General features: G+C 38.9%; 1 protein-coding gene across 1 annotated transcript in view; it reads left to right on the top strand.

The window, feature by feature from the left end:
* LOC130918057 (rho guanine nucleotide exchange factor 17-like) overlaps nucleotides 1-12,288 on the top strand; it is a 177,817-nt gene that overhangs the window by 104,219 nt on the left and 61,310 nt on the right. The window contains exon 2 of the mRNA XM_057839929.1: nucleotides 8,839-8,916. Coding sequence (XP_057695912.1) covers nucleotides 8,839-8,916 — 78 coding nt within the window. The remainder of the gene's footprint in view (nucleotides 1-8,838; nucleotides 8,917-12,288) is intronic.

Genomic DNA, 12,288 nt, shown 5'->3' with positions numbered 1-12,288 from the left:
GCCGAAAGAGTTGGTCTGGCGACGAGTGGCAACGACGATCAGGCTTTTGTAGGCGGCTGATGTTAATGGCTCGCAGCTGTCGTCGCTTCCCCCCGTCTGGTCTCCAGCCTGTAATCAAGGAGCCCTAACACCCATTATGAAAAATATGATTGGCAATGAAGGACAAACTGACGGGGTCTAATTGGCAGTGAACAAAAATGGGATTGGGTTTCTCACCTATTTCATATTCTACACTTAGCTATCTTTCAAATGACTCGTTATGCATTGTGTGGTATTTTAAATATTTGTTATTTATAATTTAGTAGTTCGTCTTTTATCAAAGAAAATTTATTGCATTTGAATGGATGATTTACTAGGCGATTATGTCACTAAATTAGTGGATGAATTGACAATAATATCACATATCGGCAATAATTTATGAGGCAACATATCGCCTTCTAAAATCTGATATCGCGACAGGCCTAGCAAGCATATTTACTATTGTCCCAATCACCAATGTTTATTTTTCATTGTTGCACAAGAAAACAGCGACTTTTCCTATTTCAAGGAGTAGGCGTGTAGAGTTTTACTACTTTCGGTGAGAAGGTGAATTTTTTTTTTTTTTTTTTTGGGGGGATGTCCGTGAACTACATTTCCACACAAATGCACATCGAGGTACCGTTTTGCTTTGCAAGGAGAGAAATGAGAGTCATTTTTCGAGTGTCCCAGAGCTCGCAAAACTTTAAAAAAAGGGCATTTATCAAGGTTTCGTTGACCGTGGTTTCTTGTATATTCATCCGCTGAAACAGCCTGATAGCACATATTTAAGTCCGTCTGCCCCTCTACTATTGGATGCGTTGTTGATACCAGTGCGGCGGCGCAATGCAAATAGAGCAAGGCTGTACTTTCAGTCGTTTCTCTCGGCGGAAATCCATTCAAAGTTGCTGTACTGCCCAAAACAGCCCATCCCACATACCCAATGAATGGGTTGCCACTGAACTCTTCACACTAAGCTGCCGCTAGTTTGAAATGGCCTTAATTGTAACACGTATTTGTTACATGTTTTAATACATCTGAATTTTGTGGGGCTTGGAACGGCTTAGGGCATTTTTATGGAAAATGAATCTCTACTTACAGATTTTTAAAGTTACAAAACTACTTTCAGAACCAATTCATTTTGTAGGTATAGGTACCACTATAGTTTATTAATACCTTTTCATTTTTTCTTTTTTTTACTTGAATTGCATTCATGGTAATTATGTGAGCCTCCTTTTGGAATTTTGGCTTCAAATCATACCTAGTGAATAGGTAGAGAGAGAGATACAGTATAATACTGCGTTTTACTAATGAGATGTTGGATTGCCATGAATAATTATTGAGAAGGTGATAGCACCCTGTGGCCTACAAAGGGCAATTAGTGAGTCAGGAGACACCCACATGCTATGAGTTCATGATTGTGTAACTCAAAGGCGGGATTCTTTTTATAAAGAACCAAGTAGGAATACTCAGGCCATGTTTACACATTGCAAGTTTTTTTTGTTTTTTGTTTTTCTTTAAACCGAGTATCCTGCCCTTATACATCCGGAAAAAATAATTCCATCTACACCATCACGTTTGCAGGGGGAAAAAAGCATCCACAGCCAAACATATTCATTCATTTTTAAGTACTGTGCGTTCATAACAATGCCAGACCTTAAGATGGCAGTAGTTCCCCAAATCCCATGTAATCAGAGTAAGCTTCCATCTAGCGACGTCACTTCCTTAAATAGGAAAATAAGAATTACTTCTTAGGCTGGTTTCAGAATATAACGAGTATTAGGGCCAAATAAAGAAAAGGGGAAAAACACAACTACATGATAAAAGTTGTACTATGGATACGAGACAAAAAAGTTGGAAAAAAAAGTAGTATTATTACGTAGAGCTAATTTAGCTGAATAAGCAGCTTCATCAGAGGATAGAACATGGTTCCAGTAATCCATGTGCTTTGTTGACATGTCATCAGCAAACTGTTTGCGGGCTTTCTTGTGTACGGTCTTCAGAAGAGGCTTCCTCCTGGAGTGACAGCCATGCACACCAATTTGATGTAGAGTGCGGCGTATTGTCTGAGCACCAACAGGCTGACCCCCCCCCACCTCTTTAATCTCTGCAGCAATACTGACAGCAATCCTGTAACGAGTCACATGACATTTTGGAGGGAAAATGACAAGCAGTACTCAATTTGGACATTTAGGATGTACGTTTTTTCATAGGTCACTCACTTTTGTTGTCTAAGGTTTAAAATTGAATGGCTATATTTTGAGTTATTTTGAGGTGAAAATAAATTTACTCTATTATATCAGCTGCACACAGACTACTTTTCATTGTGTCAAAGTGTCATTTTGTCAGTGTCATCCCATGAAAAGATATACTTAAACATCTGCAGAAATGCGAGGGGTATATTCACTTTTGTGATACACTGTAGGTCTTACCATTGCCTGAGCACTAACAGGCTGACCCCCCCCCCCCCCCCCCCCCCCCCACCACCACCACCTATTCAATCTCTGCAGCAATGCTGACAGCACTCCTCTAACGAGTCACATGACATTTTGGAGGGAAAATGACGAGCAGTACTCAAGATGGACATGTAGGATGTACGTTTTTTCATAGGTCACTCACTTTTGTTGCCAAAGGTTTTGATATTAATGGCTATATTTTGGGTTATTTTGAGGTGAAAATAAATTTACTCTATTATATAAGCTGCACACAGACTACACACACAGACTACTTTTCATTGTGTCAAAGTGTCATTTTGTCAGTGTTGTCCTATGAAAAGATATACAGTACTTAAATATCTGCAGAAATGCGAGGGGCGTACTCACGTTTGTGATACACTGTATATAAGCTAAGTTTTTGTTTTAGCCAATTTTTTTTATGCATTAGTAATTTAGTTTATAGGTACTGTATATTTAGCCTTTTTTTGTGGGAATATGTGTCCGAACCATTTGTTAAGAGCATTGTCAGAAAAAAACAAAAAAAAACAAAAAAAAAGAAAGTTAGCATATTATAGCATTTAAGCCAGCTGACTTTTACTATGCAAGTTAGCCAATTGTTCTTTTGCTGTACATAGATCCGCGTTTATTTTTTTATAACGTTTGAGGCTCAGCTCAGGTATTTTAATTTTTTATGTTCCTTATCCGATTACTTGATTAATCGACTACTAAAATAATCGATAGCAGCAACCCTAGTGTGCTCGTTGCAAACAATTGGTCTTTTCTCAAAAATGAAACAATAAATATACTAGCATGATGGTCGATTGTGAACTCTTAATAATTTTAGGCAAAATCATTAATTTTTTTCTTTTGTTACTTTTCCAAGTAAAAATAACACAAATCCTCTTTTGAAATCAGAGAACCATAAATCCAGAGTAGGGAGAGAAATAGGATTTTAAACAGTACATGGCAAAAATATGACATCAATAAACACGTCAAGGTTTCAATCCCCAAGTCCAGCCTGTCCGTGTAGATTTTGCATGTTCTGCCTGTGCCTTTATGGGTTATCTCTGGGTACTGCTCATAGTCAGTTGGGATAGACTCCAGAATCCCTTGTGAAGATGAAGTGGAATGGATATTGAATGAATCAGAAGAAAGATGAAGATTCAAACCCACGTTAAAAAAAAAAAAGAAAACAAACAAAACAGTCAAGCAGAGCCACAGGAGACATGACGTATGAACAGTTGGCTGTCTTTGCTCTGACTCTGGTCTGTGTTGCCTGCAACATTTCAAAAGCTTACAGAGGCACTCACTCTTGACTGTTTTTTGCTTTCTCTTCCTTGTAAGCTATGGCTAAATCTATCATTCATCCATTTCTATTTCTCTGTGTCATAGCCACATATGACCCTGACAGCCTGCCAACACAGCTATTAATGTGTCAAAGGGGAAGAAGAAAGTCCATCCAGGTGGCACTTTATCAGTAAAGTTCAAGTTTATCGTCAAACTCAAGATGGCTAATCCTTTTTGATACGATGGGACAGAATGACAAATGGCACTTTGTCCATCTATGCATATAAATCAACACAGACAAAGTCACAGACACATTTTGTGTCTTTATCATGATCAAAGACTAGCACAAGTAGCTGTGGAACCTATATATTCTACAAAACAACTAATAAACCAAAAAACAAACTATTTTCATCCTTCTGCTGTGAATTGGGATGAGTTTATCACTGGTATACGTCCAATTCGTTTGAAGTGAGAGGGATGGCAGGGCTGCCACCCTCCCAGTTCAAAAGGATTGGGCGTCTATGGCTGTCAGTGACAGCCAGTGCCAGGCAACGAGTTAATTTTGGGGCATTTCATTTTCAGTCACTTCCTTTTCCTTTTGGGGCATTCACAGGTGACTTCCTGTTGAGTTTGGGGCATATCCAGGTTGATTTTGGATTACTGAATTACTTAATGAATTACTCAAATATGTCCCCAAATGAAGAGGAAGTGAGTCTAATGAACAGGAAGTAGCCATGAAATGCTGTAAAATGAACAGGAGGTGGCCTGGAACATAGACTTCATCATGATATTGACGGATCAGATTCGAATTTCATTGTGCCACGCCTTCAAGTAGAGGGCCATCACATAATCCGCTTCAGTTATTCGCAGTCGGTCGCAGCGACAGATGCAGCTATCCAAAGGCGGATTTATGTTGAAAAAGTACGAAAGCTCTACTGCATACAAACATTAAAGATTGTCTTGGGAGTGATTTGTTCGCGGATTCAAGGTAAATATTTTTTTTTTTTTTTTCACAAGAATTTCCAACTTAAAAAGCTCTTTGTTGTAAGGCCCCCGCCACATTGCCTAACAGACTAGCATCATTCTTCGACATATTTACGTAAAATAAATGCTTACTGCACGTTTTTTTTTTTTTTTTTTTGCTTTTAACCAAGAATCGAGACTGTTTTCCGTCCATATCCATAAAGAATTCAGGGATTTAAGCATTTATTCACAATAATTTTGAATGAAAAAGCCTTTGTCTGTGATTCCACTCGGTCAGATTGGACGGCCACGCCAACAATACAGGCCCCCTATTAATCGGCCCTGCACCCCGTGTCCCGTCAATATCATTATGAAGTCTATGCCTGAAGAAATGCTCATAAGACTACAAAGTATCGCGATAGATCACCTTTTCAATAGACAGGTAGCCCACGGGTTACGAACGAGTTCCGTTCCTGCGCTGGTGGCGTAACACAAATTTCAGCGTAACTCTGAATGGACCCTTTAAGAATCCCTAAATTCCCCCTAAATCTCAAAATAACGGTCCAAAAACATGTATTACAGTGATCCGTCGCTACGTCAGTCCTTCGCGGATTTTTTTTTTTCAATAAAAGGGATGTCCCATCTGATCACGTACAGCCTCTGACTCTCCCTCCTGATGCTTTTCTCTCTCACCAGGCAGCTGCAGCTTGTTAAACTTAACTATGAGTGACAAGGGAGCTGCTTTGAACTCGCCAAAAAAGCTTGAGAGTACTAACTTTCAAAGGCGCTGACTCGTTTAATTTGTTGAGCATTGGCTTTAATGTGCTATTGCAACTCATTGTGTTCTGTTGTGTGCTGTTCTAATCAGCATGACTTGATATAAGAGGACTCACTGAATGAAGCATTTAATAAAGAATTATACTTTGGGGTGGAAAACAGAAAACAACATGTCTTACACTGCTGGCCAAAAGTATTGGCACCCCTGCAATTCTGTCAGATAATGCTCAATTTCTCCCAGAAAATGATTGCAATTACAAATACTTAGGTAGTAATACCTTCGTTTATTTGGCAATGAAATAACACAAAAGAGAATGAAAAAAATAAAAATAAAATCATTATCATTTTACACAAAAATATTGGCAACCTCAGCCTAATACTTGGTAGAACAACCTTTAGACAAAATAACTGTGAACAACCGCTTCCGGTATCCATCAATGACTTTCTAACAATGCTCTGCTGGAATTTTAGACCATTCTTCTTTGGCCAACTGCTCCAGGTCTCAGAGATTTGAATGGTGCCTTCTCCAAACTGCCATTTTCAGATCGCTCCAAAGGTGTTCTATGGGATCTGGGTCTGGACTCATTGCTGGCCACTTTAGAAGTCTCCAGTGCTTTCTCTCAAACTGTTTTCTAGTGCTTTTTGAAGTGTGTTTTGGGTCATTGTCCTGCTGGAAGACCCATGACCTCTGAGGGAGACCCAGCTTTCTTACACAGGGCCCAACATTATGCTGCAAAATTTGTTGGTAGTGTTCAGACTTCATAATGCCATGCACATGGTCAAGCAGTCCAGTGCCAGAGGAAGCAAAGCAACCCCAAAACATCAGGGAACCTCCACCATGTTTGACTGTGGGGACAGTGTTCTCTTCTTTGAAGGCCTTGTATTTTTGCCCATGTAAACTCTATGGTGACGCCTTTTCGCAAAAAGCTCTACTTTTGTCTCATCTGACCAGAGAACATTCTTCCAAAACGTTTTGGCTTTCCCAGGTAAGTTTTGGCAAACTGCAGCCTGGCTTTTTTATGTTTTTGGGTAAGAAGTGGGGTCTTCCTGGGCATCCTATCATAGAGTCCCTTTTCATTCGGACACCGACGGATAGTACAAATTGACACTGTTGTACCCTCGGACTGCAGGACACCTTGAACTTGTTAGTCGAGGTTCTTTATCCACCATCCGCACAATCTTTCGTTGAAATCTCTCGTGAATTTTTCTTTTCCGTCTTGGGAGGTTAGCCACAGTACCACTTACTGATGACACTGCGCACGGTAGACACAGGAACATTCAGGTCTTTGGAGATGGACTTGTAGTCGTGAGATTTCCTATGCTTCCTCACAATTTTGCTTCTCAAGTCCTCAGACAGTTCTTTTGTCTTCTTTCTTTTCTCCATGATCAATGTGGTACACACAAAGACACATGGAAGAGGTTGAGTCAACTTTAATCCATTTTAATTGGATGCAGGTTTGATTTGGTTATTGCCACCACCTGTTATGTGTCACAGGTAAGTAACAGGTGCTTTTAATTACACAAATTAGAGAAGCATCACATGATTTTTCAAAGGGTGCCAATACTTTTAATTGGCCCATTGCTGGAGTTTTGTTTAAAATGGTAATGATTAAAAAAAAATTCCCATTCTCTTTTGTGTTTTGTGTACTACCAAAACATTTGTAATTGCAATCATTTTCTGGGAGAAATTGAGCATTATCTGACAGAATTGCAGGGGTGCCAATATTTTTGGCCAGCAGTGTATATGAATATCTCTCCAATGCTAAATCTGAATACATACATTAAACACACCAAAGGTAAAAAATAAAAAATAGAATAGAATAGAATGGGTTGAAACTGGAGATTAGTTTCTCAATGCGAAACACCAAAAAGTCTGCCTTGAATCTCCTGTGTAAAGTTTGCAAGCATCAGCTGGTATAAGGCTACATAGGATCAGCCACTCTAATAAGAACAATTACATATAGTAAATTAGGAAACGGATGGATTATCAGTACTTTCTATTGATACAACTGTATACGATTTAAAATGGACTATGTTGACAACAAAGCTAAATAGCTCTCTTCCTTCCTGTCTGTAATGGTCCTCCTGACTTTAGCCCCAGAGGTGTCTTTGCAGTGAGTCAGAGCTGACTCTTTGACGGCGTTACCATGGTTACTTGGTTGCTCCCAAAATGAAAGTGGCATTCCTAGCATTATTTTTGCCGAGTTGTGTGAGGGTGCTCATGTGTACGGGCCTGCAATTGAATTGACCCAGCTGCAGTGATGGCCAGAAATACCACCATAGTTTTCTTACCCAAAAAGAAAGAAATAAACACTTGTTCAGTGACAACATTGACGACACTACACACACATGCATTCATATTAGTGCTGCAACGGTTAATCAATTAAATTGAATAATTCGATTACATTAAAAAAACTTCAAATTCAGTTTTGCTGCTTTGATGATTCGTTTAATTAGAGTGGCGAAATGGTTTGTTTTGAAAGAGTTTTGTTCATAGTGGAGGATAAACTGCCCTCTGGTGCACTGTAAAAAAACAACCTATAGAATTTACTCAATAAAATTGTGGTAACAATTTACACCCAGTTTGATAGTGTTAAGTTTAGCCAGTTTTACTGAGTAAATATACCTAAATATGTCAGCAATAATATACTCAAATAATTTTAAAACTATCCTTAGTGTACAATCTGAAGCATGTGAGATTAACTCCAGAAATTGTCATTTACATGTTGAACATGTCGTGCTTGTATTATGAAATGTTCACTGGAAGTACGTTCACTAAGCCACTAACCGTAAGCTTTACACTCAGTAAAAAAAAAAGTGCACTTCTATTTTCGTCATGCATATGGTGTCAATAATATATATTTTTTTGCATCGCTTGCAAATGCTGTAAACCAGCGAGTTTTCATGTTTGAATTGTCACCTTTTAACCGCAAGTTTGCATTTTGGAGATGACTACCAATGTTTTATAGCAGGATAAAGTAGTTAGTACATTGTCTTTTTTCCATTAGCCTCAATGTAGCAATGCTAACGTTTTACAAGCTTAATATAGATGTGTCTTCTTATTTTGTATGTCTGAACTTTACGTCTACAGCGTGTTGATGACCAATAAACATCTATGAAAGGAACTGGAGTCTTATATGCAATCAACACGCAAGTGTCCCGAGTACACGCAAAGACACACACGCACAAATGTATGCATGCACGCGGCGATAAATCGGAGCTGGGAAAATTACCGCCATCATTTGTATTTACCGTGTGATTCATTTACTTACTGCGTATCGCAACAAGCTGCGATAAGATAAATACATGACATAATAGGAAAAGTTTGGATTAAACAACTGACTTTATGTTCTGGTTACAGGACATGCGAAAGCATGTGATGATGACACTGCTGGACACGGAGAGATCATACGTGGAGTCACTGCGCACTCTGGTTCAGGTAACTCTAATCATTCAAATAATGCATAACTGCAGTTTAATGTGTCTTTTTTTATGCTTTCTGACTACGCTAAACACACACACACGTACGTCACTGAGGAAATAAATTACAAATGCAAGCAACAAAGGTGTTATGTAATCCACTTATATTCACTCATTCGACCCATCAGGCTAATTTGCTAACCTCATCACATCTCATTGTCATCAGCATTGTCGGCACCCGTTTATGAAAGGCCAATGAAGTCGTCTCGTATCACCGCTTTTCATTTTCACTATCTAGACAGAAAGGCACTCAGATGCATATAATGAGTTAATAAGGGAGTCATTGATTGTTCCTCATTTTACTTCCTTGCCATTTACCATCATTTTGGACAATTCTAAGTGGGTGGAAACACTTTGGGCAAGGCCAGGTCTGGCTGGCTTATTAATCAAGCAAGGCAAATTGCACAATAAAACACAAGGTAATTCAAAGTGCTTTACATCACATGACAGTTTGCAAAGACACAAATAAAATGATACAATACAAGGCTCAAGACGAACATTTCTTACAAGGAGCACAATGGCCTTTCACTTAAAATTCAAGGGGCGCACACTGTGAATCGACATGCAAAGTTTTCCTCTAATTTTCACTGTTTAACCGATCAATACTTTCAAAATAAATGCATAAACCTATCAGTTTTGACATCAACATAAGCCTCATCGCACCCCGTGTGTTAGCTTTCAGCTCAAGGACGATGACTTTCGCATTTCGCCATCGCTTATTGCCTCCCATGAGTTGAGCCCCTGACCTGCTCCACACATCGCGCACCTCCACCTTCTTTTTCTTCGTTAAATTACCGCCAAAAAGTGGATTTAACTGAGAAGGAGTGTGTCTGCAACAACAACAACAAAAATAACATGCAACGTAACTGGTCATGCAAGTGCGAGTAGATGAAAAAAATGCTCGTACTGACTCTAATTTTAGTTGCGAAATGGACCTCTGCTGTATTTCAGGTTAAATATTAATACTTTTAAAATTCATCCCACCCCCCCAAGGGTTTCTGATCTCGAAAGGTTTTTCGAGATTATATGCAAGCGTAACTAAACAATGGCGCTGTCAAAATGGAGAAATTTAACAGTGAATTTTGTTGGAAGAATAAAGTACATAAATCAAGGGATATCACTTCCCGATACTCTGTTGTTTATGTGGCTTCACTTGTCGGATGTCATACAATTGATTGGGTGTGACTTTTAGCAACGACTAGATCACACAGTTTCTTTCTTCACAGCCCTGTTGTGCCTGCCCCCGCCCACAATTGTCTCAAACAACATTAATAAGTCTTGAATTTAACTTTCCATGAGCTGGAGGAACCCTGTCAATATTTCAATTTCCACTCATTTTTATTATATTACTGATAAATCGAATGCTTTAGCAACGTCTTTGCGCATTTCCGCCAACCACTAGGCTTAAGAGTAAAGTAGAAGTTTGTCAGCCACAAAAAAAATAAAGAAAATAAAATTTGGGGGGATTTTTTTTTTTTTTTTTAATTAATTTTAATGTAATTAAAAATGTACTTGCGTTGTGTCAAATTTTAGGGGTGAACTGCCTCCATTTAGGAGCAGTCTGGACATCTGAGAAGAAATAGAACCGAAAAATGAATGAATATCAGAAATTATATAACTTGAAACTTAAACAGTAGTGTTTTTCGCCCTGATTTAAAGGAGTTAACGGTTCAACACTTCAGAGCTTCAGTTAACTTGTTCCAAGGGTGAAGAGCAAATAACTGAATGCTGCCCCAATCTGCTTGATTCTTGTTCTTGGACAGCACAACAGACCGGTTGTTGATGACCTAAGAGGTTTAGATGCTTTGTAGGGGTCAAACAAATCAAGCAGTTGTTTTGGTCCATGGTAGGGGTGTGACAAAATATCGAAATGGTGATATATCGTGATACCTTGTATCCCAAAAGGTTATCGATATGCTCCTGTCAAGAATCGAGATATCGTTTTAAAAAGGTGTCAACGTTTTAAAAAAAAATTGGAACCATCAAGTTGCTACCAAAATCTTCTACCATAATAGTGTCTCAGTTAACTCAAAGGCTGCCATTGACGGTGCTCGACGCCCAATCCATTTAGACTGGGAACGTTCGTTCTTTCAAAACCAGAGCATTCAGTCATTCGGTCCGAATTTCGGGGCATTTACATGTCACTTGCTGTTCATTTTAGGTCATTTACAGGTCATTTCCTGTTGAGTTTGAGTCACTGCTTATTCATTTGGGTGATTCTCAGGTCACGTCCTGTTCTGTAACTTAAAATAAACAGGAAGTGACCCATAAAATACCCCAAAATCAACAGGAAGTAACTGAAAATCAGGTAAGTGGTAAGTGATCTTAAATGGCCCAAAATCACCTCATTGCCTGGCATTGGCTGCCACTGACAGCCATAGACGTTCAATCCGTTTGAAGTGGGAGGGATGGACATTCGTTCATTCGCTGCCACCCTCCCAGTTCAAATGGATTGGACGTCTATGAGTAAACTCATTCCAATTCACAGCAGAAACTTGTTTTTCTGTTTATTAGTTGTTTGTAGAAAATCCTACAATAATTTTCTGACCAATGTATCGATAATTGTTGTATCACCATATCGTCAGATCGTTATCGTGAGCTTTGTATCGCTAGTCCAAGGCCATTAAGTGTTTTGTAGACCAGCAGTAGTATTTTATCTTTTGACTCGCAGGAAGCCAGTGTAACAATTTCATAGCCAGTGTAATATGGTCCAGTTTCCTTGTATTTGTAAGGACTCTGGCAGCAGCATTCTGTACTAGCTGCACCTTCCTGACTGTCACAGTGTATTCGTATTTACTGGACGCTGAAACAGCTGGGCGTATTTTGACGAAATTTTAAACAATTGTACTTGATGTGTCTGGGAGTGTTCTAAAATGGTTTTTATCTTTGTAGGCCTCCATTTAGTGAGGAAAACTGATTGGAAACTCCAAAAATTTGCATAGAAAATGCCAATTTTTACTTTTTCACCCGAGCAACGCCGAGCCTTACTGTTCGATAAATCCATCCAGCATACATTTACCGTATTTTTCGGACTATAAGTCGCACCTGAGTATAAGTCGCACCAGCCATAAAATATCCAACGAAGAGGAAAAAAACGTATATTAGTCGCACGGGAGTATTAGTCGCATTTTGGGGGGAAATTTACTTGATAAAATCCAACACATAGAACAGATATGTCATCTTGAAAGGCAATTTAATATAAAAATACAATAGAGTAGAGCTGAAACGAGTACTCGAGCAACTCGAGTAACTCGAGTTTAAAAACTGATCCGAGTAATTTTATTCACCTCGAGTAATCGTTTATTTTGACAGCTCTAAGCATCACGTATTG

This window comes from Corythoichthys intestinalis, chromosome 6 (genome assembly GCF_030265065.1).
Source record: "Corythoichthys intestinalis isolate RoL2023-P3 chromosome 6, ASM3026506v1, whole genome shotgun sequence".
Lineage (NCBI taxonomy): Eukaryota > Metazoa > Chordata > Actinopteri > Syngnathiformes > Syngnathidae > Corythoichthys > Corythoichthys intestinalis.
The sequence above is the reverse complement of the archived record's forward strand: the minus strand, read 5'-3'. Positions and strand labels throughout refer to the sequence as shown.